The sequence below is a fragment of the Marmota flaviventris genome, chromosome 14 (assembly GCF_047511675.1).
Source record: "Marmota flaviventris isolate mMarFla1 chromosome 14, mMarFla1.hap1, whole genome shotgun sequence".
NCBI lineage: Eukaryota > Metazoa > Chordata > Mammalia > Rodentia > Sciuridae > Marmota > Marmota flaviventris.
The window spans coordinates 20,875,493-20,902,575 of NC_092511.1; the positions used below are offsets into that span (position 1 = coordinate 20,875,493).

Below are 27,083 nucleotides of genomic sequence, written 5' to 3' on the forward strand. Positions count from 1 at the left end.
AGTTGCTGAGGTTAGCTTCAACTAAGATTACAGGTGTGCACCACTGTAACCAGCTAAACGTGTAGAATTTTTAAAATATTTTTATTAGTTATTGATGGACCTTTATTTATTTATATGTGATGCTGAGACTTGAACCCAGTGCCTCGCACGTGCTAGGCAAGCGCTCTGCCACTGAGCCACAACTCCAGCCCATAGAATTTTTATTTTTAATTTTATTAGTGGTACTGCGGATAGAACCCGGGACTCCATGCCTAGTAGGGAATCCACAACGAGGTACATGCCCAGTGTGATAAGTAAACATTTAAGACATAAATAAAATATTTTAACATATATATTATATTGGCTCATTTTGTATTACCATAACAAAATACATGAGGCAGGCTACTTCATCAAGAGAGAGCTTTATTTGGGCTCACAGTTCTGGTCCGAGGTTGAGGGACCATGTATCCGGGATGGCCTTCTTTCTAGCAGTTCTGATGTGGTACAGGGTATCACATGGCAAGAGACAGGGAGCATGTTTGTGTGTGCAAGGCTATTTTGGCCTCTCTCTCTATTCTTGAAAAGTCACCAGTATTCAATGGGAATTAAATTTTAATGCATGGGAGGAATTATCCTTTTGGGGACACACTTTAAGCCATATCCAAACCATAGCACATATGTAGCAAGGTACTGGTCAAACTGCACACATATGTCTAAAGAACCCCAAACTATACCTTCAGACCTCATCTTCTATTGAACTCCAGGCTGCATATTAACTAGTACCTGCCACATTTTTTTCCCCTCCTACAGTGCTGGGGATCAAACTCAGGGACTCTCACATATTAGGCAAGCACTCTGCCACTGAGCTCAGTTTACATAACAGATCTCATTTATATATATATATATATATATATATATATATATATATATATATATATATGTATATATATATATATATTTTTTTAAAGGAGAGGGAGGGAGGGAGGGAGGGAGGGAGAGAGAGAGAATCTTTTTTTGTAGATGGACACCACACAATGCCTTTATTTTTATGTGTTGCTGAGAATCAAACCCAGGTCCCGCCCGTGCTAGGCGAGTGCTCTACCGCTGAGCCACAATCCTAGCCCATCATTCTTATTTATTTTTAATTGATTAATTATTTTTTTATCAGAGATTGAACCCAGGGTGCTTAATTACCAAGCTACATCCCCAGTCCTTTTTATTTTTTATTTTGAGACAGGGTCTCTCTATGTTGCTGAGGGTGGCTTTGCACTTGTGATCCTCCTGCCTCAGCCTCCTGGGCTGCTGGGATTACAAATATAGCACCATGCCCAGCTCATTCTTTAAAATTATAGTTCTCATACTGACTGAAGAGTATTTTTTTTAAAGAGAGAGTAGGAGAGAGAGAGAGAGAGAGAGAGAGAGAGAGAGAGAGAGAGAGAGAGAATTTTTTTTTTAATATTTATTTTTTTAGTTCTCGGCAGACACACCATCTTTGTTTGTATGTGGTGCTGAGGATCGAACCCGGGTCGCACGCATGCCAGGCGAGCGCGCTACCGCTTGAGCCATATCCCCAGCCCTGAAGAGTATTTTAAGACCATATTTATTTAATAACTTTCTTCATGATGGGCTTTCAAAGAATATTATTTAAGTTGCCTTTGTAGACTGAAACTCTTTAAGAGACCATGTCTGAATTCTCAAACAGTGTGTTAGTGGTTAAGCATCCCTGGGTTCAATCCCCAGTACCAAATAAAATAAAATAATGTCTGCTATTCAATAGTTCATTGGATTGATTTTCTAAATTAATGTTCTCATAAGAAAAGAGAATGTTCAAATCAGTTTTATTAATCTTAATTATAATAAAAACTGATTCCTTATAAATTTTGTTTGCAGTGCATTAACCTTAGAGAAGCCAGTCACCTCTGAGGGTAAAATAAGTGATGGTAAAATAAGTGATATAGACTTGAAAATGAGACCATACGTTCTGGGGTAGAATGATCCTCTAAAATTATTTCATCTCCCTCTGTGACATTTCTTCTGTTTTGGTACAACAGCAGCTAGGAAATGTGTCAAGCCATGGACTCAGGAAATCATGTTCTTCAAATTTTCTGAAAGTACCTACTTCAACTATCCTAGCTTTCTTAGATTTATTTGACCCTGCATTTTTGTTTTGTAAGTTTTATTTTAATTAATTAATTAATTTATATTAGAGCATTAAAGTTGTGCATAGTAGTTTGGAACATATGACCCCACACCTGACTCTTTAGGGAGTGATTGGCTTGAGAGAAAATGTCTGTGGGGAAGAACAAACCACTTGGAAGATCTGCTCCTTTGAAACTCTGCCTCATTATACTCTACATAATGACAAGTTGTCCAGCCTAATCCTAGGAGAGTGGTAAATGAGTCCTTCCCTGTTCTTTGACTGTCACAGCAGAGCCCTGGGCAGTGCAGGAAGGGGCAGCAGATGGTGTCAGAGCATGCACATTGGCTGGATCCTGTCAGATTCACCTTGGAATTCCTATTGTGATGTCATATGGAGGCCCAGTCTTGAGGCAGAAAACTTTGGTTGAGAAGGGCATGGGGTTGAGTAATGGCGCCAATTTGGGGACTGGCTATTCCACTGCCACCATATCTCAGCCTTCTACTATTATTTAGTTTCCTTGTTAGTGGGGTCTGGGTACTGTTTTCTAGGTGCAGGGGTTGGAAGCAGGTGGCAGCTGAGACAGACTCAGAGGTATGTGATGTAACTCTTCCTTGAAACTCACTGCTCCTTTCTGTGGGCTGTGGGAGGAATTGGATAGAGGGGAGAGGGGAACTGAGACAATGCCTATGAATGTCTTCCCAGAGATTACTACAGAGCCTTTACCCTTCGATTCATTTTAACAAGATAGTGCACCTTTTATATATGGCCATGTGCTAACATTGAGGAAAAATAAAACACCATCCCCACTCTCCAGGAGCTTGAGATGAAGTGGGGGAGACATTTAGACAGATACATGACTTCAAGGAAATAGAATGTTACAAAAGAGAGGGTGCTGGGGCCCTAGCTCAGCAGCAGAGCACTTGCCTTATATGTGTGAGCCACTGTGTTCAATCCTCAGTACCACATAAAAATAAATAAATAAAATAGAGATATTGTGTCCATCTACAATTTAATTTTTTTTTTTTAAAAAAAGGAGTAAAGAGGGGGTGAGGGCTGGATGAGTGACTCACACCTGTAATCCTAGCAGCTGGGGAGGCTGAGGCAGGATTGCAAGTTCAAAGCCAGTCTCAGCAATTTAATGAGACCCTAAACAACTTAGCGAGATTGTCTCAAAAAAAAAAAAAAAAAAAAGAGAAAGAGAGAGAGAGAGAGAGAGAGAGGAAAGAGGTTTGACTATTGCTGAAGACATGGGAGGTAGGCTAATCTATAAAATCCCTTCTGGAAAACCTCAGGGTGAGTTGTGCTTCAGAGGAAAGGTAGCATTTTGAAGGTGAATGTTGTGGATGGAGGAGGGAGGAGGGTGATGTAAGACTCTTTTCAGGAGGGAATAGACTGGGGAAAAGCGTGGGAAGGAGAAAAAGATTGATGTGTTTTAGAAGAGATGAGGACACTAAACTGAAGGGCATGTTGAAGTTCAGAGAATGCAATGAGAGAAAAGGGTAGAAAGTGGACAGGGTTTTAAATGCTGGTTGAATATTTTGCACAAACATGATTGTATATACAATTAAAAGAAATTTTAAAGATTTTTAAAGCTAGGTAAAAATGCACTTAAATCTGCATTTTAGAGCAGTGTTTCTCCAATTTTAATATGCATACAAATCACCTTGGGGAGGGCTTATTTAAAAAAGTATGTTCTGATTTAGTTATTCTGGTGTAGGGGGTTGAGATCCTGAATTTCTAACAAGCTCCCAGGTGATGCCGCAGCAGTTGGACAGAGGACCAAACTTTGAGAACAAGGCTTTAAATATCTCCTGTAAATTTATGGTAGTTTTCTGACATAGATAAGTTATGTTAATGGTTGGTGGGAAAGAGGGAGGAAATAAAATGATCAGAGCAGGAAGAAGACATGGATTCATTTCCCAAACACTTATCGCCCACCTCCACCACCATATGCACTCCTCTAGGCATGATGGGTACAGCAGTAAATGGAAGACACAAAAATCTCTGCTCGCAGGAACAAATGAAAGGGAATGAGGAAGAGAGGAGAGTGAATGTTTGGTTGTGGGAGGTCGGAGGTGAGGCAGAAGGAGAAGGGACTAAACATTTTCCTGATGCAAAGAGTTAATTATAAATGTTATCATTTCTTATAAGAACTGCATTAATTTAGTGTATGGCTTGGTGTGTATAGTAAGTGCTTCACATATGTTAGGAAATGAATAAATTGCTTCTCAATTTTAACCCTGAAAGATTGTCAAGATCATGACATTTTAATTTTTGTTTGTTTGGGTTTTTTTCTTTTCTTTCTTTTTTCCTTTTTTTGGTATCAGAGATTAAACCCAGAGGTGCTTAACCAGTGAGCCACATCCATAGACCCCCTCCCTTTTTTTTTTTTTTGAGACAGAGTCTTGCTAAGTTACTTAGGGCCTAGTTAAGCTTCGAGGTTAGCTCTGAAATTGTGATCCTCCTGCCTCAGCTTCCTGAGCCGTTGGGATTATAGGTGTGTGCCACCATGCTTGGCAAGATCATAACATTTTAAACATGGGAACATTAGGAGTGCAGTGGGGTGCAAAAAATGATCTATAGGTTGAGTATACTTTATCCAAAATGCTTAAGACTATAAGTGTTCTGGAATTTGAAAGTTTTGGGGGATTTTTGAAATATTTACATAAACATAGAGTTATCCTAGGGATTGGACCCAAAGCTAAATAGGAAATTCACTTATGTTTCCTATACATTTTATTCACATAGCCTGAAGATCCTTTTATACAATATTTTAGATAACAAAAAGTTTCATGGTGTGGAATTTTCCACTTGTGGCATCACATTGGCTTTCAAAAAGTTTTATATTTTGGAGCATTTCAGATTTGGGATTTTCAGATTAGGGATGCTCAACCTGTATGACATTGGAAGTGCTTATAAACTTTAGGAGATACTCATCAGGTGTCTCAATTAATCATTTAGACCTCTGATGTCCAATATAATATCCTCTAGACACATTTAAATTGATTAAAATTGAATCAAATGCACTAACTATACTTCAAATGCTCACATGTGTCTAGAGGCCATAATATTGAACAGGATGGACATAGAATATTTCCATCATCATAAAAAAGGGCAATACCAGCATAGATTGTAGATGTTGGAGATAAAGATGTATTGAGTCCCACATAGTGGTGCTGTCTGTAATCCCAGCAGCTCAAGAGGCTGAGGATCACAAGTACAAAGCCAGCCTCAGCAATTTAGCAAGGCTAAGAAATTTCGTGAGACCCTGCCTCAAAATAAAAAGGGTTGGAAATGTGGCTCAGTGCTCAGTGGTTAAGTGCCCTGAATTCAATATCTGGTATCAAAAAAAAAGTATTAGATTGTTGCTGAAAGCTTGATCCTTGTCTCCAATGCCAATCCAATAACAAAGACACAGTTTTGAGAAAAAGGAGAAAGAAGGTTTATTGCTTTGCTAGCAGAGAAACACAGAGGATGCCAGTCCCAAAGGCTGTGATTCTTCTCATCAGCAGGAACAGGGAGCTTTTATAGAGGTGACTAAAAGACTACATTCCCACATGTCTCTGTCTGGAGTTGTAATTCACTTGTTTATTTGGGAGATAGTCATTTCTGAGATCTTCTGGTATCATCCCCAAAGTCTGGATTACTTTGTTCCTATGGTAGGTGTGTACTCAAGGAGAGATAAATCTGCTTAGGTTGGTAAAGAAAGGTAATCCTGTTTCCCTTAAGATTAGGGAGGAACAAGAGAAAGAAACTTTCCATTTTAAAAATAAGTTGAAGTGGCAGAGCAGCGAGGGCTATATTCAAAGCATAAAGTGGACCACTGTTACAGGACCACAAAGTCTCAAAGTCTTTTCAATTTCCTTCTCCAACACATCTCTCAAATACAGCAATCCAGATCTAGTGTTACTCTTTTTTTTTTTTTTTTTGGAGGGGGGGAGGTGGGGGTGGATAACAGGGATTGAACTAAGAGGCACTCAACCACTGAGCCACATCCCCAGTCCTATTTTGTATTTTATTTAGAGACAGGATCTCACTGAGTTGCTTAGAGCCTCACCATTGCTGAGGCTGGCTTTGAACTCTCTCCATCCTCCTGCCTCAGATTGTTATACCAGATTCATGGGACCTCAATAGACCTCCAAGGAGCCGAATCAGATGCAGTCACACAAGAGTCTTTATTGCAAATTCGAGCCTGGACTCACAACTGTTTCCACGCAGCGGTCCCGAGGAGTGAGTCCAGGCCTTAGTTCAGTGAGGATTTATAGGTTTTGGGGGATACTCTATGCGTCACAGTATCACACAGCAAATCATTTCACACCGCAGGAAAATCAAACAACAACTCTTAACATTGATTAGCACATTCATTGGCAAGAACAAGTCAGGTAAGGGTGATTGATTAGTTCAAATGGTGGATATGTTTAAACTGATTGGTTTAGGCCTCCAGTGGTTGCAAGAGTGGATATACTAAACTGCAGGGTTTCCTAATCATGTTATCAATCACCAAAACTACTAGGAGGGCTGCCTGGCATTCCAGATATCTTCCCTGTCTCACGCTGATTGGTTGTTGCTGTAGGTCATTACAGTCAGAACTTAGGCCTCAAGCATTCTTTGGTCTTTCTAGGAACTTGCATTGCTGAGTAAAGAACCAACTTCTGGCACTGCAGTCAGAGATATCTGGCTCCTCAGGCCTTTCCAGTTATTCACGGATAAATGACTCAGCAGGGTAACTATGTGCCTAGTAACACTGTGGGTTTTCCAAGAACAAGGGTCCCCTCAGTTTCTCAAGATCATCGCCTCAACCTCCCTAGCCACTAGGATTACAGGTGTGCACCACCATGCCTGGCTTTAGTGTTACTCTTAACTAAGACTTTATTCTTTAACTATTTACAGTTCCCTAACTGGTTTCCTGTGAACTTTTTTTTTTTTTTTTTACAGCTTAGGTTAGACCCTGCCCTTACAAAACAAAATGACATACACAAAATCCCCAAAGCCAATACTATCACTCTGCTACAAGTAACTAAGTCTCTTAGTACCTCACTGCTTACAGTAGCATTTCTTAACTTTTTTTGGCAGTACTAGGGAATGAATCCAGGGATGCTCTACCATTGAGTTACATCTCTGTTTTATTTTTTACTTTATTTATTTTTTTTAGTTGTAGATGAACATGCAGTATCTTTATTTATTTTTATATGGTGCTGAGGATCGATCCCAGTGCCTCACACATGTGAAGCAAGTGCTTTACCACTGAGCTACAGCCCCAGCTTATTTTTTACTTTTGAGACAGGGTCTTGCTAAATTGCCCAGGCTGGCTTCAAACTTGTGATATTCCTGTCTCAACCTCCCAAGTGACTGGGATTATAGGTGTGTACCACTATGCCTGGCCTTGAATTTTCAATAATACTGAATAATACTGAATTAAATATTGTCTTGATTACTCTATCTCAAAACAAAATAAAAGAGGACTGGGGCAATAATAGCTCAGTTGGTAGAGTGCTTGGCTCACATGCACAAAGCCCTGGGTTCAATCCCCAGCACAACATACACAAAAATAAATAAATAAAAATAAAAGGACTGAGGATATAGCACTCTATCCCATCCCTTTCCTCTAGCACTATCTATTGAAAAGATCAGCATTTTCTCATTGAGTTACATTGGTGACACTGTCATAAATCTGGTAAATGTATATGTGTGGATCTATTTCAGGACTTTTTTTTTTCTTAGATTGGTCTTTATCTTTTTACCAAAACCTCCCTGTCTTCAATATTGTAGCTTTGTAGTGTCTTGATATTTACTCCTATAAGACTTCCAACTTTGATCTTTTTTAATAGGTCTGGCATTTCCATAAACATTTTGGTCTTGTTAATTGTCACACATAGCATGTAGGGGATTTTGATTGAGTTGCATTGAATTTATAGTTCAGATTAGGGATAACTGACATCCTAAAAATGAGTTTTCCAGTTCATGAATGTGTTCGTCTTGTTTATGTACTTCTTGATTTCTCTCAATAATATTTAGCTGTCAATAGATGGTTTCTGTAAACTATATAGCAAATGATTTTTTTTTTATTTTTAAAATATTATTTATTTATTGGTGGTGGGTGGGTACTGAGGATTGAACCCAGGGGTGCTTTACCACAGAGGTACATCTCTAATTTTTTTAATTTTTTATTTTAAGACAGGGTTTTGCTAAGTTGCCAAGGCTGGTCTAAAATTTGCTTCAGCCTCCCAAGAGTCTGGGAATACAGGCTTGTGCCACAATACCCAGAAATTTTTTTTTCATTTTTAAAGGAAATTTTCAAACAAATCAAAAGCACACGAAAGTGTATAAATGAATCTCAATGGCAATTGTCCAATTTCAACTCTTTTGCCACATTATTTTGAAGCAAATTTCAGATTATAAAATTTCATTTATAAATGTTATAGTTTGTGTATCTAAAAGATAAAGGCTCTCCAAAAAAGCTTGATCAAGTCAGATGTGGTGATGCACACTGATAATCCCAGGTACTCAAGTTCCAGGCCAGTCTATGTGACTGAGTGAGACTATCTCAAAATTTTAAAAGGTGTCAGGGGTGGGGTGGGGTGGGGTGCAGGGGTGGACAGAGATGAAATTTAGCTCACTGGTAGAGCACTTGCTTAGCATGTGTGAGGCCCTGGGTTCAATCTCTAGTACTTCAGGGAAGGGAAAAAAAAAAGTACCTAATAAGTCAGGTAATGGTTGGTACCTGTCTATAATCCCAACTACTTGGGAGGCTGAGTCAGAATGATCTCTAAAGGCCAAGAGTTTAAGGCCAACCTGAGTAACGGTGAGTGTCTATCTCAGAACAAAACAAAACCCTGAATTGTAATACCATTATTACATGTTAAAAATTAACAATAATTCTTTAATATCATCAAAACCCATCAGTATTAAAATTCCAATTGTCTTATAAGTGACATAAATTATTAGAGTCTGTGTGACTCAACACCACATATTAAGATTGTTTGGTGCCGGATGTGGTAGTACACATGTGTAATCTCAGCAGCTTTGGGAGACTGAGGCAGGAGGATCACAAGTTCAAAGCCAGTCTCAGCAATTTAGCTAGGCCCTAAGCAATTTAGCAAGAAATTGTCTCAAAATAAAAATAAAATAAAATAAATAAAAATAATAAAAAGGGCTGGGGATGTGGTTCAGTGGCTAAATGCCCCTAGATTCAATCCCCAGTACCAAAAAAAGAAAGAAAAAAACTATTCATGCATTTCTTTCTTCTAATTTTTAGATACTCCATTTTTCTATTATTCTTTCCATCAAAGTGTTGAGGAAATACATTGTTGGCCCCTAGATTTTGCAGTCAATAGTTTACTGGTCAAATGTCAAATGCACATGTTGTCATTTGACAGGTTCTGTTGCTTTTTTTTTTTTTTTCTAATTAGGTGGTATGGTTAGGATGTGGTGTATTCCTGCTTAAATATCTGTTTTGAAATTTGGTTAGCAAAGTAGCAGCATTGGGAGGTAGGGCCTTTAGAGAAATTTATGTCTTTCTCACTAGACTGGATAAATTCTCACAGGAATGAGTTCTCACTCTCTCAGGACTGATTAGCTATCAGGGGAGTTACCCACCCCCATCTGCTCTGTGTTTCTTTTCTACATACATCCACTTGCTCTTCTGCCGTGAGTTGAAGTTGTATGAGGACTTCACTGGAAGCTGAGAAGATGCTGACACCATGCTCTTGGACATCCAGAACTGTGGGCCAAAATAAATCTCTTTTCTCTATAAATTAATCAGTCACATTTATTCTGTTCAAGTAACAGAAAATGAAGTAAGACAGTGGGGAAGTTGTATCAAACATATCAGAATTAGTTTTTTGGGGGAAGGATTAGTTATCTGAAAGGTGATGATAACATCAGGAGGTGGTGTGGATTGGTGTGGATTCTTAAATGTCATTTTCTAGATAATGCTGAAACTTGGAAGTACAATAAATTTTTCTATGTTGATCTTCTACCTAGAGGTCTTGCTAAATTTGTTTATCAATTCTAATTATTTATCTGTAGGTTTTTGAAAAATATTCCATATAATTGTATCACATATAAATAACAATTTTATTTTTCCTTTCCAATCCTTATGCTTTTTCTTTCTTTCACCTTGTTGAATGATTGGGACTTCCAGTACAGTGTTGGATAGTACTGGTATAGTGGAGATCTCCTTTTTGTGTGTAAAGGAAAGTTTTTAATAATTCCCTATTTATATATAATGTTGTTATACATTTTTTCAACATTGTCAAATTAAGGAAGTTCCTTTTTCTATTTTGCTAAGAGTTTTAGTATGAGTGTTAATTTTTTCCTTTTTTAAATTTTAAAATTTTAGTGCACACCCATAATCCCAGTGACTCGGGAGGCTGAGGCAGAAGGATTACAAGTTCAAAGCCAGCCTTTAGCAAGGCCCTAACCAACTTTGCAAGACCCTTTCTCAAAATAATAAGTACAAAGTGTTGGGGATGTTGCTCAGTGGTTAAGCACTCTTAGATTCAATCCCTAGTACCAAAATTAAATTAAATTGACATTTTTATCACTTTATAAAACGCTTATGTTTTATTAAGTACTTTTCCTACCTCTATGGAGATGGTCATATGGTTTTCTTTGTTAATTCTATCAATTTGCTGAATTAAACAGAGATTTTAAAATAATAAACCGGTGCGTGTAGTGGCACACGCATGCAGGAGAACTGTGAGTTCAATGCCAGCATCAGCAAAAAGCAAGGCGCTGAGCAACTTAGTGAGATCCTGTCTCTTAACAAAATACAAAATAGGGCTGGGGATGTGGCTCAGTGGTCAAGTGTACCTGATTTCAATCCCCAGTACCAATTAATAATAATATATAGATAAAATAAAATAACAAACCAACTGTGGGCTAGGTAGTGGTTTACACTTCTAATCTGAGCAATTTGAGGCAGAAAGATCACAAATTTGAGGCACCTAGATCAACTTGGAGAGACCCTAAACAACTTAGTAGACCCTGACTCAAACTAAAAAATAAAAAGGGCTGGGGATGTAGCTCAGGAGAGTGTTGCTGGGTTTTAGTCCCCAGTATCCACCTCCTGAAAACAACAACAACAACAAAACAACAACAACAAAAACCCAACTGTGAATTCCTAGAATAAATAAAACACTTTCTTGATGTCATTCATAATATTTTTTATATGTTACTGGATTCAGTTTGCTGATATTTTGTTTGGGGTTTCTGCATCTATGTCCATGAAAAAGATTGACCTGTAGTATTCCTCTCTGGTAATGTCTTCATAAGATTTTAGAATCAAGGTAATCCAATCCTCCTAGGAGCAGAAGCAATCCCTCTTTTTCATCTCATTACAATAACTGATATCTCTAATCATTCATTAAATTCTAAGTTTTTTTGACGTTCAAAGAAACAAAAATTTTCCATAAAACACAAGAACATGGACACAACTCAGCCAAGTTATTTGCCACCTTTTCATCTTTGTCCAATAATCTGTTGCTCATTTCTATCTGAGAAATCATCAAGAATGGTCTTTACTGTCCATATTTCTTTCTTTCTTTTTTTTAAAGTTTTACATGAAGTTTAGTATCTTTTTTTTAAATATGTATTTATTTTTTTTTAGGTGTAGATGGAACAACACAATGCCTTTTATTTTTATGTGGTGCTGAGGATCGAACGGGGTCCCGCCCATGCTAGGCGAGCGCTCTACCGCTGAGCCACAATCCCAGCTTCTAGTGTCCATATTTCTGTCAGCATAGAAATATGATGCTGATGGAAGCTTTCTCTACAACTCTTCTACTTTTTCTTTCTGAACTCTCAACAGAATCACTTTTGTAGGTCTATTCATATCAAAGTGGAATTTTTCTAGCAGGAACTTCAGAACTCTTCCCACCTCTTCCTATTACATACTTTCAGGTATTCATTACCCTGGTACACCTACTTGAAAACCAATTTCTGTCTTTGCATAAGTTCCTATAACAAAATGCTAAGTGGCTTACAAGTAACAGAAATTTATTTGACATACTGTGGAGTCTGGGAAGTTCAAGATCAGGGTGCCAGCATGGTGAGGGCCCTTTCTTAGTTGTTGACTGCCTACCTCCTAATGTCTGTACATGGCAGAAAGGGTGGGGGATAACTTTGGAATCCACTTTATAAGGACACTAATCCCACCTCATGACCTAATCACCTACAAAGGACCTACATATTAATAATATTACCTCAGGGCTTAGGACTTAAACATTTATTTGGAAAGCAGGGTGGGGAAGCATAAACTGCTGATCCATTGCAAAGTCGTCCATCATGTTGAGGAAATTTCTTTCTATTCCTAGTTTGTTTACTATTTTTATGTGAATGGGCCAATCATATTTTCCCATTTATATTATAATATTACATTGATTTTTTTTTTACTTGTCAATGGATCTTTTATTATTTTATTTATTTATTTATATGCGGCCCTGAGGATTGAACCCAGGGTCTCACGCATGCCAGGCAATCGCTGTACCATTGAGCCACAACTCCAGCCTAGATATTTTTTTTTTTTTTATGTTGCATTCTTGGAGTAAATCCTGCTTTCACAATTTCTATTCAACATTTTTCTGGAAGCTTTAGCCAGATCAATTAAACATACTATGTAGTTTGCTTTTTATTCTATTTCTCTTTGTTGTTGTTGTTTATTACTCTATTTCACCTTCAAATTTGAAGGGTAATTTCACTAGTATAAAAGTCTAGCTGGGCATGGTGGCATACACCTATAGAATACCAGCAACCTGAGAGGCTGAACCAAGAGGATCACAAGTTCAAGGCTAGCCTCAGCAATTTAGCGGGGCTCTCAGCAACTTAGCAAGAACATGTCTCAAAAAATTAAAAAAGGAATGGGGATAGAGCCCAGTAGTAAAGTGCCCCTGGGTTCAATCCCCAATACCAAAAACTTAAATAAATAAAATTAAAATAAAAGGGGATTGATGGGGATGTAGTTCAGAGATGAAACACTTGTTTAATAAAAAAAAAAAAAAAAAAAGTCTAGGTAGGTATTTATTTTCTTTTAGCACATTAAAGAATATAATTCTGTTGTTTTCTGTCTTTATTTTTTTTTTAATTTATTTTTTTAGGTATAGTTGGACACAATACCTTTATTTATTTCTTTTTATGTGGTGCTAAGGATTGAACCCAAGGCCTCACATGTGGTAGGTGAGCACTCTACTGCTGAGCTACAACCCCAGCCCCTGTTTTCTGGCTTTATATAAATATAAATTATATACACACATATATACATATCTATATATACATATATACTTCACTCTCTCTCTATATATATGTACATATACATTTCACATCAGTGGTAAAGAGTTTTTAAAGAGGTGGTACAAAGGTTATATAAAGGCATATATGTAAAATGTATATATCATATATGTGTGTATGTATATACTCTAGTATATGTATTTCATACATATATTCATAATTTTTAAGTATATTAATCTGCATTGATGAACCCAACCAAATTCCATCTTAAGCTTGGGAATCATCTTGTTACAAAGTTATAAAAAGTTCATTTCTTTTTTACTATAAAATACTAAGATTTCTATTTGGCCTGACAACCTGATGTTTAAACTTGTTTGAAATTCCTGCCCATGCTCTGAACTCACCCATGACTGGGTCTCCTTGACCAGATAATAACCCTCTCTGAAACCTCAGCAGTGCCTCATAAATTCTCATGTTGGGATCTGAATTTACCCCTACCTTGAAATATCATGCCATGTAGATCATTAATCTGCTATCTGCCCTTGTATTGTTTGCCAGAACCCTGTTAGTTACAAGTTCCCAAGACACCCCCCTTTGTAACTTTTTGTGCTATATAAACCTCTTCTTCCCTGAGAGCTGGGCTGATCTCTAGCCTGGTTTTGGGAGACAGTCGCTGGCCAGCCTTCTTTGTGTACACAATATAAGCTTGCTTTAATTTGATCTAAAATTGGAGTTGGTGGTCTTTTCTTTGCCTCGTGGTTCAACAGCATTTCAAAATTGGTTTTCCTTTTGCCTCTTATTTTTAATCAATGGTCCATTGTGGACATAAGTTCTTAAATAATATATTAAATAATATATGACTAAACAGAAAATCAATTAAAAACTGTCTAAAGGTTCAAAATTACCATTGCAGCCAGAAGGTATTTGGCTGAGTGATAAATTGTGTTATTAAGTCCTGAGTGTTAGTGAAGTCCCCACTAAATGTTGTGTAGGCTCTTTTGATACTTTCAGGAGACTGATGCCTAGGTTTAAAGAGAAGAAATAAGTGCTTTATTTAAAATGGTAATAAATGTTATTACTGTCTTTGAAAAGACCTGTATCACCTTTGCAAAAAACCTAGAATTTACCCACCACTCTTGGGAAACTATGACCTGTAGAACAAAATTAAAATTCTACTATTAGGCACAATCTTGCTTCTACCTACCTTTTCAGCCTTATCTCCCACAACTTAGCAAAAGTGCACCTGACAACTGTGATATGTTGATCTTTTCAGTGATTTTCCCATTTGTCCGCAGTGATCTTTTTTCACCTAAAAATCTTCTGCTGATTCTTCAAACTCTACTACAAAATGGAAATTTATTAAGTAATTTTTCCTTTCTCACAAGAAGCTAATCACTCTTCTCTGCATTCCCTAATTTTTATATTTCTGTTATAGCACTTACACATGGTATTTTAACTTATTTGCTTAGATGTCTATTTTCCTTACTAACATAAGTTAAAAAAGTATAGGAATTATATTTATCTTTGTAGTTCAACACCCGGCTTAGCAAGTACTCAAAAGTCATAATTAAATAAATAAGGTGGTAATTAATTATATGGTTATAGATGCCAGCTGTATCAATATCTGATATATAAGATATATTAATATCTGCTATATGTGAGATGTGCTGTCAATAAATCTCCAACCTAGAACATAACCCAATTTTATTTTTTTTCCTTTTGTGCTTCTCTAGACTTCAAACCAGCATAAATTGAAAAAGATCCAGAAACCCACAGGTCAGAAAAGTCCTATCCTTTACTCTTCAGTTCAAGGCTAATGATATATCAACTGTGGATCTGCTTTAAATAACAGATAGAGGGAGGTTGAAAAAGAGAATGTAAACGAAAGGAGTGTGCCTATTCTTTCTAGCATCTCCACTTCCAATGAGACATAAACAACTCCATAATTCCTTCCATGATGGCTTTCCTCTTGCTTCCTTTTTTCATCTACTTTTATGCAAAGCCCAGTATGGGAAAGAAACTTGGTCACATAAGAGAATGGACAAAGACTCACTACTAAGAGTTTGGTGAGGGAAATTTCAATATATTTTTTTTACTAAAAGTTTGGTTCTTGTTCTGGATGCCAATCCAATGATGAGAACACAGTTTTGAGAAAAAGGAAAAAGAAGTGTTTGCTACCAAGGAGAAACACAGAGACTCCTATCCAAGAGGCTGTGAGTCTCCACATCAGTGGTAACAAAGAGTTTTTAAAGAGGTGGTACAAAGGTTATATTTCATGTGTTCCCTGTCCTGGGTTGTAATTCACTTGTGAATTTGGGAGACAGTCATTTCTTAGATCTTCTGGCACTATCCCAAATCTGAATTACTTTGTTCCTGTAGTGGGTATGTGCTCAAGGGCAGATAATTCTGTCTAGGATTGGAAAGAAAGCTAATACTGTTTCCCCTTAGATTATGGATGGGAGTTTAGGAATGACAGACAGAGAAAAGAAAGAAACATGTTTTTTAAAAATAATCCACTGGTGGACATGGTAGCACAACCTGTAATCCCAGAAATTTTGGAGGCTGAAGCTGGAGGGTTACAAATTCAAAGCCATTTAGCAAGGCCCTAATCAATTTAGCAAAAACCTTGTCTCAAAAAAAGAAAAAAAAAAATGAGCTAAGGATGTGGCTAGGAACCTAGGAACCTAGGAACACCCCTAGGTTCAATCCCTGGTAACAAAAATAAATAAATAAATCACAGGTGCAGAGCAGCAAGGACTGTATTCAAACATGAAGTGGACCTGTTAAACCTTTATTTCCCTACCATAGATGCTGGGTAGACTCCTTTGAAGGAAAAGACATATCATCAGGACCTCTGTTTTACCACTCCAATGTCCTATTCCCATGGCTATTCCTCCTCTTCCCAATGGCTGACATCTACTACATAATGAAGGCAACATCTTTTTTTTTTTTTTTTACTTGAGATCTGATCTCTACCACTCATTAACTTTATAACCTTGGGCATGACTTCACCTTTGTTTCCATATTTGCAAAATGAGGAGTTGTGCTAAATGATATAAATAGTCACTTTGCTAATAGATTCTTCACTCCTATTCCCAGTTCCACAGTTGGAAGAAAACATCAGGATGGATTGCATTGAAGCTAATCCAACATGGTGAGTGAGTGAAGCCTGTCTTCAGCCTGTACTAATGATAAATTATCTTAATCATAAAATTTAGGAATACATACCTGAAATGCTAACTTCCTTCATTGTAATCGTTGTCTCCTTTCTAAGTTGTTTCTTATTGTTTTGCTTACTGGTATTTTAATATCACTTCAATTATACTGATATATTCTGTTACATCTAGTGTTTCAGAACTCCCTGTGAGCTGGACCCAGGAATATATACTCTGGTCAATGGGCAAGAGTCTTCAACATATCTTCCAACACTTGGAAAATGCAAGGTCAGGGAACATAGTTTCTGGGTGGGGGATTGAAGATGGTAAAGCATTTGAAAGGATTTAAGAGGGAGGAAGGAAGAGAGTAAAGGCGGGAGGCAAAAGGGAAGGAGAGTCTTAGTTCTGGCAGTGAGCAAAATTCTGGGTTCAAACTAGTTTAAGGATCATATCTGAGTAGAATGGGAATGTTGTTTCTCTTTGTCCTGGTGGAAGAACTCTTTGCACATGTAAATGATGTTGGGGAAAACAACTTTTCCCCCCAAAATCCCCCCTGAAGCCAAACATATTTTTCATTTTCCTCTTCTGATTCCAAAGCAAATAATTGGAAACTTGTCTCTTTATTTCTTAGATCAAGTCTTATGGAACTGGATTTGCCTGAACCCCAGGATGTGACTTCTTCCTCCTCCTCCTCCTCCTCTATCCTTGTGGCTCAGGAGGCTGTTCTACCCAGTTGTGACTGTATGAAGGCAGAACTTTCTACTGACAATGTTATCTCCTCTGGATCATCAAGCACCAGCTCCAGCCTGTCTTACCTTCCTATCTTTTCTGAAGGAAGAACTTGGCAATTCCAGAGCAAAGGTTTACCTGTTTCTCCTCAAAAGCAATCATCTGTATTCAGGAACCAGGACACATCCCTGCCCCCTTTTTGGCTATCAGAGCCTGAGAAATCAGAACTTTTTCAGAATTTGGCAGCTCTTTCATCTCTGCAGCCTCAAACTTCTTTTATTAACTCTATTTTTGAATCCCAAGGTCACTGCAAACAACAACAGAAAACAAAAGATAAGAAAAGGAGCAAGAGTCATTTGGTAGCAGATGAGGGGCCAAATTCGGTTTCAGATGAGAGACCACAACTCCCAGGTTGGGCTCCACTCCAGCTTTCTCCTTTGGCTAGAGGAGAGCTAGAAGGGCATATGTCTTGGAAGGTCTGTACTTTGCAGGAACAAATAGTGCCCTCACCTGTGAAGGAATCATGGGCAATGCTGAATTATTTAATACAAGCAGGAGTCCCTGGACCAGAGAATACCCAGACTCAATTATCTATGCCTATTCATCAAAGCACTGAGCAAAGTACCAATAATAAATCCCCAGACCTTCCATCATTTCAGCTCCATGTGAACATTGGTGTGGAATCTGGATTAAATAGGACAGAAACAAAAATTTCACAGTCATTTATCTCAAATAAGCAGTTACAACCTGTGGATGATCCCCAAATTCTTGAATCTAAGCATTTAGTTAGGTCAATGGGCTCTCCACCTCCCAGAAGTTTAGGAGTTAACATAATTCAAGAAGAAGCCACTTTATTGAAGAAGGACCCAAAGCATGTGCTAGAGCTTAGTATAGAACAGAGAGTCATAGGTCTTCCAGAAAAAAGGATACAGCAGCATAAGACACAAGTGACTGATGTGGAGCTGACCCCAAGGTTACCATATCAAGTCACAGATAACCTAAAGGTAACTCCATTGGCATTGCTTCAGGTCATGAATTCAATGGGAATGATCCCAGAATCACATTCAGATGTGATAGAATCTATGAGTTTGTTTCCACAGCTGCCAAATCAAGTTGTAAAACCAATCCAGCCCAAGGAAATAATGAGTATAACCCCCAAATCACCAAATCAATTAATCAAGTCAATGGAGATAACCCCAAGTCCTCAGCAACAAGATGTGGAATCAGAGAGGATGAACTCAAGACGGAATCGGGTCCCAGACAATGTGAAGATAACTCCTGTAGCATTGCTTCAAGTCATGGATTCCATGGGGATAACTAGCAAATCACATCCACATATCATAGAATCCATGAGAACGATCCCAAAGCCACAACATCGAGTCATAACATTAGAGAAGATGGACACATTGTTGGACCAGAAAACCATAAAACCAGAAGAGATGAGTCCAAGGCCACAACAGACAGTGATGCAAACTGTAGAAATGAGTCCAGGGCCACAGCATAAAGTCATGGAGTCAGTGAGCATGACCCCGGGGTCACAAAGTCAAGCCATGGAACAAATGAAGATTACTCCAGAGCCAGTACATCAGTACACAAAACCATTGGAAACTGTCTCAACACCATTACATCAAGTCATGGATTATAAGAAAGTAACTCCAGTGGTGTTATTACAAACCATGAATGCCATGGGGATAGTTCCATTAGCACAGCCACATGTTACAGAATATGGGGGTTTGACCCCAGATTCACAGTCTCAAATTACAAATTTGACCCCAAGGTCAACTCAACCAGTTGGTTTAACTTCTTCCCTTAACCCTCCTACAACTCTTGCCCCACTAAAAGTTGTAGAATCTGTGATTTTACCTCCAAAGCTACCACCTAATATCACAAAATCAGCAAGAATGATTCTAACACCATCATATCAATCTGTACGTTCTGTAAAGGTAACTCCCGTAGCATTGGGGTTGCCCTTTGGAATGATCACAGTACCACAGTCACAAGTTATAGAATCTCAGAGTTTGACCCCACAGCCAATATCTCAAGTCAAGGAATCTTTGGAATTGACTTCTGGGTTACAGAGCCAAGTGCAAGACTCAGTGAACATGACTTCACAACCACAGCATCAAGGCACAGAATCTGTGTCGTTAACTTCAAGAACATCTCATCAGGTCATGGATCCTTCAAGGTTGAGCCCATGCTGTCAAGTCCTGGAATATTCAGAGATGAGCCCAAGGCAAAACCATAAAGTAACAGAAACTATGGGGTTGACCACTGACACATGGCTAAAAATGAGCAAGTCTATACAGCTGACAGAGTCACACCATCAAATAATGGAATCTTTGGGGACAATCCCAGGAAAACCAGGTCAAGGTACAGAATTTGTAGGAATGAACCAAAAGCCACTGCATCAAGTCACAGAATCTGCTGTAATGACTACTACATCATTGCTTGAAGGTGTGAAATATATGGAGGTGAAGCCAGTGTCACAAGTTAAGATTGTGGAGTCTATGAAATTATCCCCAGAATTGCAAGATTTAAAATCTGAGAACCTGGTCCTAGGACCAAGGTTGCAAAGTATGAAATCTGTAGATACAACCACAGGTTTAGTTCCGCAAGTGGCAAAATATGGACAGCTGACACCAACTATAAAATCTACAGGCTTGATCCCAGAGTGTCAATGGCAGAGTATAAAATCTGAAGAGTTAACCTCCATACCACAGCTGCAACAAGGTGAGAAATCTATGCAGTCAGCCCTAGAGTCTCTGCCTCAAGATATGGAATCTATCCAACTCGCTCTAGGACCACAACTGCAAAGTGTAAAATCTGCTGAATTAACCCTAGCACCACAGTTGATAAGTAGGAGATCGATAGATTTGAGCCCCCATTCACAGTTTCAAGATAGAGATTATGCTCATTTGGACCTACCACCAGAGTTTAAAGATACAAAAACTGTGGAATTGACCCTAAAGACACCACTGGAAGATATAAAATCTATGGAGCTGACCCCAAAACCATCAGTACAAAATATCAGCTCTGAGAAGACAGCCCCAGTAGCATTGTCTAAAGATGTAAAAACTCCCCAAATGGTAGAATATAGAAGAGTAATTCCTGAGTCACAAGTGCAAAGTGTGAAATTTGGGGAAGTGATCCCAGGTATACAACTTCAAGCAGTGAAATCTGTAGAGTTGAACCTCAAACCAAATTATCAAGCCCTAGAGCCTGAAAGATTGACTCCATGGCATCAAGTCTCAGAATATTTAGGAATGACCCCAGAGCCAGAACATCAAGGCACAAAGGTAAAACTTACCTCTGACATTTGTCACCAGGTAGGAGAATCTGTTGGGTTGACACAACCATATTTAGAAATTACCCCAGTGCCATTAACAGAATCTATGAAGATGAGTCCAACATCATTCAAAGACACTTGTAAGACTGTGTTCCAACTTGTAAAAGTGATGGAGGAGACTCCAGAACCACAACACACAATAAAACAATCTCTGGACTTGATACCAGGATCAGAGGTGCAAAATGTAAAATCAAAGGTGTTGACCCCAGAGCCACAATCCCAAGGTAGGAAATTTGTTCCTCTAAATACAAAATCACATTCAGAAGTTACCAAATTGTCAGAGATACCCTTAAAGGCAGAATCTGAAGATGCAGAAACCATGGGGTTGGTATTCTCTCAAGATGATAAGACCCAGAGGGCTGTCCCAGAACTATATTCTCTGGGGTTGACTCTAGGATCAGAAATACACTATGAAAAATCAGGGTCATTACCACAAAATTTGAAATCTGTTAAATTAAATTCTGAGCCACCCCCACTAGTGGTTGGATCTAAAACTTCAATTACAGGAACAAAACCATATCTTAGAGATTTGATCTCAGGGCCACAACTCCAGGGAGTAAAGTCTAGGCAAATTGATCCAGAGTCTCAGTGGAAAGGTGCAAAATGTGTGTATTCAGTCCAACAGTCAACTACCAGAGTGGCAGAATCTGAGAAGCCAAAACCAGAGCCAGGGATACAAGGTATATTATTGGAGGAATTGACTAAGGGGGCACAGAAACACAGTGTGAAATCTGCATATTTAAATCTAGGCCCATGGCAGCCAAGTGTCAAATCTTCTGGATTGACTCCAGGTCCACAGTTGCAAAGTGTTAGATTTTCCAACTTATCTCCAGATACACTTCTTCAAGAAGAACCTATGGATTTACTCTCAGGGGCCCCACATTATGGTGTGAAATCTGATGAAATGACCCCAGGTTCCCCAGTACAAGAAATCAAATTGTCAGATTTTATCACAGGGACAAAGCATCAAAGTGTCAAATCAGTACCACTGATTCCAGAACCACAGCCTCAAGGTGTGAAATCTGTGGAACTAAGCCCAGGACCAAGCTTGCAAGATGTCAAATTTTCTGATTTGATCCCTGAGCCAAAGCATCAAAGTTTCAAACGTATACAGTTTATACCAAGGGATGAGCTTCAAGATATAAATTTTCTAGGGTTTGTACCAGAATCATCTTTGCAGTTAAGCCAACAGCCACAGGTTGAGGATATGAAATCTGTTATGTCTACTGAAGGATCACAGTTTTACAGAATGAAATCTATGATATTGACCTCAAAACTACAAAGTGAAAAACCTGAGGAAGAAAATCTAGAGCTATGGCAGCAAGATGCCAAATTTTCTGGATTGACCTCAGGGCCAAAACTTCAAGGTGTCAAATTTGGGAAGCAAACCCCAGGGTCAATGATTGAAATGACTCCAGAGTTAGGGCTGCCTGATTACAAATTAGCAAATGTGTCTTCAGGGCTTCAAGACATTAAACAGGTTGGGCTTAACATAGGGCCATGCCTACAAGATGTTAAATTTTTGGATACAACATCAGGAACTCAACCTCAAAGAGTGAAATCTTCACAGTTAATCTCAGGGCCACAGCCTCAAGGTGGGCAAATTTTGGAGTTCACCTCACAGCCAGAGAGGCAAGGGTCTAAACCAGAGTTGTTAGTACCAGAACCACTGCTTCAAGATGTAAAATACGTAACAATGAACCAAGTGCCACACTTTGAAGGTGAAATTTCTTATAAATTAGTCCCAGAGCCACAAATAGCATATGTAGAATTTATGGAGTTGATTCCTAGGATGCTGTTATCAAGTGTAAACCATTATGAGTTGGCCAGAAGACTACAGTCACAAGGTATAAAATCTGAATTAGTCCAAGTACCACAGTTGGAAAATGTAAAACCTGTGGAACAGACTCCAGTCTCAAAGCTTCAAGACTTAAAATCTGAGAAACCAATCCCAGAAACACAGCTAGAAGATAAGATATCTGTGGAACTAGTCCCAGGGCCACATTTGGGAAATACAAAATCTGTGCAGTTAACACCAAAGCCAGAGCTGGGAAAAGTCAAATCTATGGTGTTAACTCCAGGGCCACAGGCAGAAAGTGTGAAACCTAAGGAGCTCACCCTAGCTTCAAAGATTCAGGTTTTAAGATCTGCATTACTACCTTCAGGACCACAGTTGGAAAATATAAATTCTGTGGTCTTAATGCCAGAACCATGTCAGGAAGGTATAAAATCTATGGAGATAACTCCAAGTTCTCAAAAGGAAGGTGTGAAACCCATAAAGATAACCTTGGGACCACAGACAAAAGATTTCAACTCTGTGGAATTTGCCCCTTATTGCAAGGTTGAAGATGTGAAATCCATGGAGTTGACTCCAGGTTCAAAAATTCAAGATTTGAAAACTGTGGAGTTGGTCCCAGGTATACAGAATCAAGATATAAAAGCTATGGAATCAAAACATGGCTCAAAGATGCAAGATGAGAATTCTGTGGCTTTTGTACCTGAGCCATTGCTTCAAGGTGTTAAATCTATGGAGATTTCTCAACAACCTGAACTGCAAGGTATTAAGCCTAAGGAATTGGCTTTAGAGCCACAAATGCAAGATTCCAAATTTGTGGAAATTACTCCATGTTTTAAGATACAAAATTTTAAATTTGTAGAGGAGACTCCAGATTCACAGCTGCAATATGAAAAATCTGTGAAGTTGACTCCAACAGTAAAAAGGCAGGTGAATGTAACCAGAAGAGAAGGAGTTCAAGAAGTAAAATCTGTGGACTTAGCCACAAGGCAACAGTTTCAAGGGATGGCACCTGTGGATTTAACTCTTGAGCCTGAGCAGGATGACCAGATATTTGTAAATTCATTGGAGAGAACATGTGTGGATTTAGAGCAACCAAAAAGGGGATCTGAGTCAGAAAGTATAATATCTTTGAATTTAAAAGGGCCCAAATCTAAAGGTATAAAATCTCTAGACCTCAACTCCGAGCTACCACTGAAAGATACAAAATCATTTGAACTGGCTCCAGAACCAATTATTCAAGATGTAAAAGAGAGAGAGTTCAAATGTGAACCTCAGCTGCAAAGTATAAAATCTTCCAAGTTGACCCCAGGACCACAGTTATACCAAGTGAAACCCTTGGAGTCAACTTTAGAGCCACTGCTTCAAGATGCGAAAATTGTGGAGTTAGACAAAGAGCTGCAGTCTGAAAGTATAAAATATATTAACTGGATACCAGAACCAGAGTACCAAGGTGTGAAATCTGTAGAATTAAACTTTGGGTCACAATATCAAAGTGTCAAACCTGAAGAATTAAAAACTTCAGAAGTGATGCCATCTGAATTGTCTATAGGGCCAAAATTTCAAGGAGCAAAATCTGTGGAGCTTAATCATGAGCCACAGTTGCAGTGTATAAAAACCTCTACACTGACTCCAGGACCAGAGGTACAAAAAAGGAAAATTTTTGCATCAACCTCAGAGCCACAGCTTCAAGGTGTGAAAACTGGGGAAATACACCAAAGGCCACAGCTTAGAAGTAGGAAATCTGTGCAGTGGATACCAGTACCTGAGTTCCAAGGCCTGAAAGCTGTAAGATTAAATCTTGGGCCACTATCTCAACATGTTAAATCTGCAGGATTGAAAACTTCCATAGACTTGAAAAGTACAAAAGTATGTGAACTAACTCTAAGGCCAAAACTTCAAGGTGCAAAATCTATGGACTTTAACCTTGGGCCTCATGGTCAGTGTCTGAAAACTCCTGAGTTGTCCCCAGGACTAGAGCTGCAAAAAGGAAAAAAATTTTCAACCTCAGAGCCACAGCTTCAAGGTGTGAAAGCTGTGGAGTTAGACCAAGGGACACAGCTTGGAAGTAATAAGTGTGTTCAGTGGATTCCAATATCTGAATTCCAAAATATGAAATCTGTGGTAAATCTTGAGTCACAATCTCAGAGTGTCACAGCTCTAGAGTCAAAATCTTCAATACAGTTAAGAGATGTGAAAACATCTGATTTGACTCAAAGGTCAAAGCTCAGAAGTATACAACCTTTGGAATCACTCCAGGAGTATCAGCCTCAAGACTTCAAATCTATTGATTTGAGATCTGAGCTGCAGTTGAAAAGTACAAAATCACGTGACCCAACCTCAAGGTTAAAACTCTGTGATATAAAATCAATGGTGTTCAAATCTGGCCTTCATTTGCAAAGTTTAAAATCTTCAGAGTTGACCTCAGGACAGCTGCAGGAAGTGAAACCCTTGGAGTCATCCCCAGGAACAGAACCTCAAGGTGCGAAGTCTCTAGTGTATACACAAGAGCCACAACTTTCAGGGGTGAGATCAGAGATAAAATGTCAAGGGCCACAATTACAAAATGATAAACTTGTAGAGTTGAACTCTGTAATACACTTGAAAAGTATGAAATCATCAGAATTGGCTCTTCAGACAAAGCCTCAAGGTATGAAATCTGAGGAATTCAACTCTGGGCCCCAGAGGCAGAGTGTAAAATGTTCTAAGTTGACACCTGAGACAAAGTCCCAATATATGAAAGGTACTGAGTTAAGCCCTAGTTCACAGTTGAAAGGTATACCATATTCTGATTTGACAGAGAGAACCAAGATTCAAGGTGTCAAAGCTATAGACTCCAAACCTAGGTCACGTTTGCAAGGTCTAAAATCTAATGAGCCAATACTGAGGACAAAACCTCAAGAAGTAAAATGGGTGGAGTTGAACTTGGGCCCACAGTTGCAAGATGTGAAATCTTCTAAATTGATCACAGGAATAAAGCTTCAAGATGTAAAATCTATGAATTTCAGTTCCAGACCACACTTACGAGGCATGAAATCTTCTGAAATGATCACAGGGAGAAAGCTTCAAGATGTGAAATCTGTAGAATTCAAATCCACTCCAAAGTTGAAAAGTGAGAAATCTGATTTGACCCTGGGGAGGAAGCTTCTAGGTATGAAATCTGTAGCACTAGACTCAGACCCCCAGTTACAAGATATGAAATCTTCTGAGCTGATCATGGGTATAAAACTTGGAGGTATAAAATCTGTGGAGTTCAGTTCTAGAAAATTCCTTAAAAGTATAAAATCTTCTGAGATGATACCAGGGACACAATTTCAAGTTGTTCAATCAGTGGACTTCAACTCTGGATCACAAATACAAGGTGAAAAATCTTCTGAGTTGACTGAAGGGATGGAATTTCAAGATGTGAAGTCTGTGGAGTTTGACCATGGTTCAAAGTTACAAGGTGTGACATCTGAGTTAATACCAGAAGCAAAGCTTCAAGGCGAGGAATCTGTGAAATTCAACTCAGGCCCCCAGTTGCAAGATGTGAAATTTTCTAAGCTGATCCCGGGGACAAAACTTCAAGATATTAAATGTAGAGGGTTCAGTTCTGGACCATACTTACAGGGTGTGAAATCTTCTGAAGTGATCCCAGGGTCAAAGCTTCAAAAAGAGAAATCTGTGGGATTAATTCCTCAGCCACTGTGGCAAGATGTGAAATCTCTTGAATTGTGTCTAAGTAAGGTACAAGATAGGAAATCTTTGGGGTTCAACTCATTCCCACAGTTCCAAAATAAGGAATTATCCAGGTTGACACCATGTATGAAATCTATGGAATTTAACCCAGGAGTAAAGCTCCAAGGTGTGAAATCTGATTCCATAAACCTTCCAATAGAGGTCAACCATGGCTCAGAATTACAGGTTGTAAAACACTCTGAACTGCCATTGGAATCAAAGATTCATAGTGTGGTATCTTCTGAATTCAGTACCGGAAATCAGCCAAAAGATGAGAAATCTCATAAATTGAGTCAATGGCCACAGTTTCAAAGTGTAAATTTTATGGTTTTCAATCATGAGCCACATTTGCAAGGGGTAAAACCTTCTACCCCAGATGAGCAATCTCAGAAATTCAAGCATAAGCTTAAATTGAAAGGTGAGGAATCTTCAGAACTGAATCAAGGGTCACAGACTCAGTATAAAAATTTTATGGCATTTGACACTGGGCCACAGTTAGAAAGTTCAAAATCTTTTGAATTTATACCTGGGTCAGAGCTTCAAGGAGTAAAATCTCAGATGTTCTGCTTTGAACCACATTTTCAAGGTGTGAATTCTGTATCCCTTCCAAAGCCCAAACCCCAGTGTGAAAATTCTACTGGGTGCCACCCTGGGCCACATTTTCAAGGTGTGAATTCTGCATCCCTTCCAGAGCCCAAACCCCAGTGTGAAAATTCTATTGGGTGCCACCCTGGGCCACATTTTCAAGGTGTGAACTCTTCTTCTATTCCAGGGCCCAAACCTCAGTGTGTAAATTCTATTGGGTGCCACCCTGGGCCACATTTTCAAGGTGTGAATTCTGCATCCATTCCAGGACCCAAACTTCAGTGTGAAAATTCTACTGGGTGCCACCCTGGGCCACATTTTCAAGGTGTGAATTCTGCATCTCTTCCAGAGCCCAAACCCCAGTGTGAAAATTCTACTGGGTGCCATCCTGGGCCACATTTTCAAGGTGTG

The 27,083-nt window shown here is 38.7% G+C and overlaps 1 protein-coding gene across 1 annotated transcript in view; it reads left to right on the forward strand.

Moving 5' to 3' along the window:
• The first annotated feature begins 2,566 nt into the window (after window positions 1-2,566).
• Window positions 2,567-27,083, forward strand: part of Spata31h1 (SPATA31 subfamily H member 1) — a 31,866-nt gene continuing 7,349 nt past the window's right edge. Inside the window, exons 1-7 of the mRNA XM_071601987.1 lie at window positions 2,567-2,710; window positions 15,079-15,157; window positions 16,445-16,499; window positions 16,693-16,788; window positions 17,132-18,979; window positions 19,796-19,803; window positions 20,128-26,916. Coding sequence (XP_071458088.1) covers window positions 2,567-2,710; window positions 15,079-15,157; window positions 16,445-16,499; window positions 16,693-16,788; window positions 17,132-18,979; window positions 19,796-19,803; window positions 20,128-26,916 — 9,019 coding nt within the window. The remainder of the gene's footprint in view (window positions 2,711-15,078; window positions 15,158-16,444; window positions 16,500-16,692; window positions 16,789-17,131; window positions 18,980-19,795; window positions 19,804-20,127; window positions 26,917-27,083) is intronic.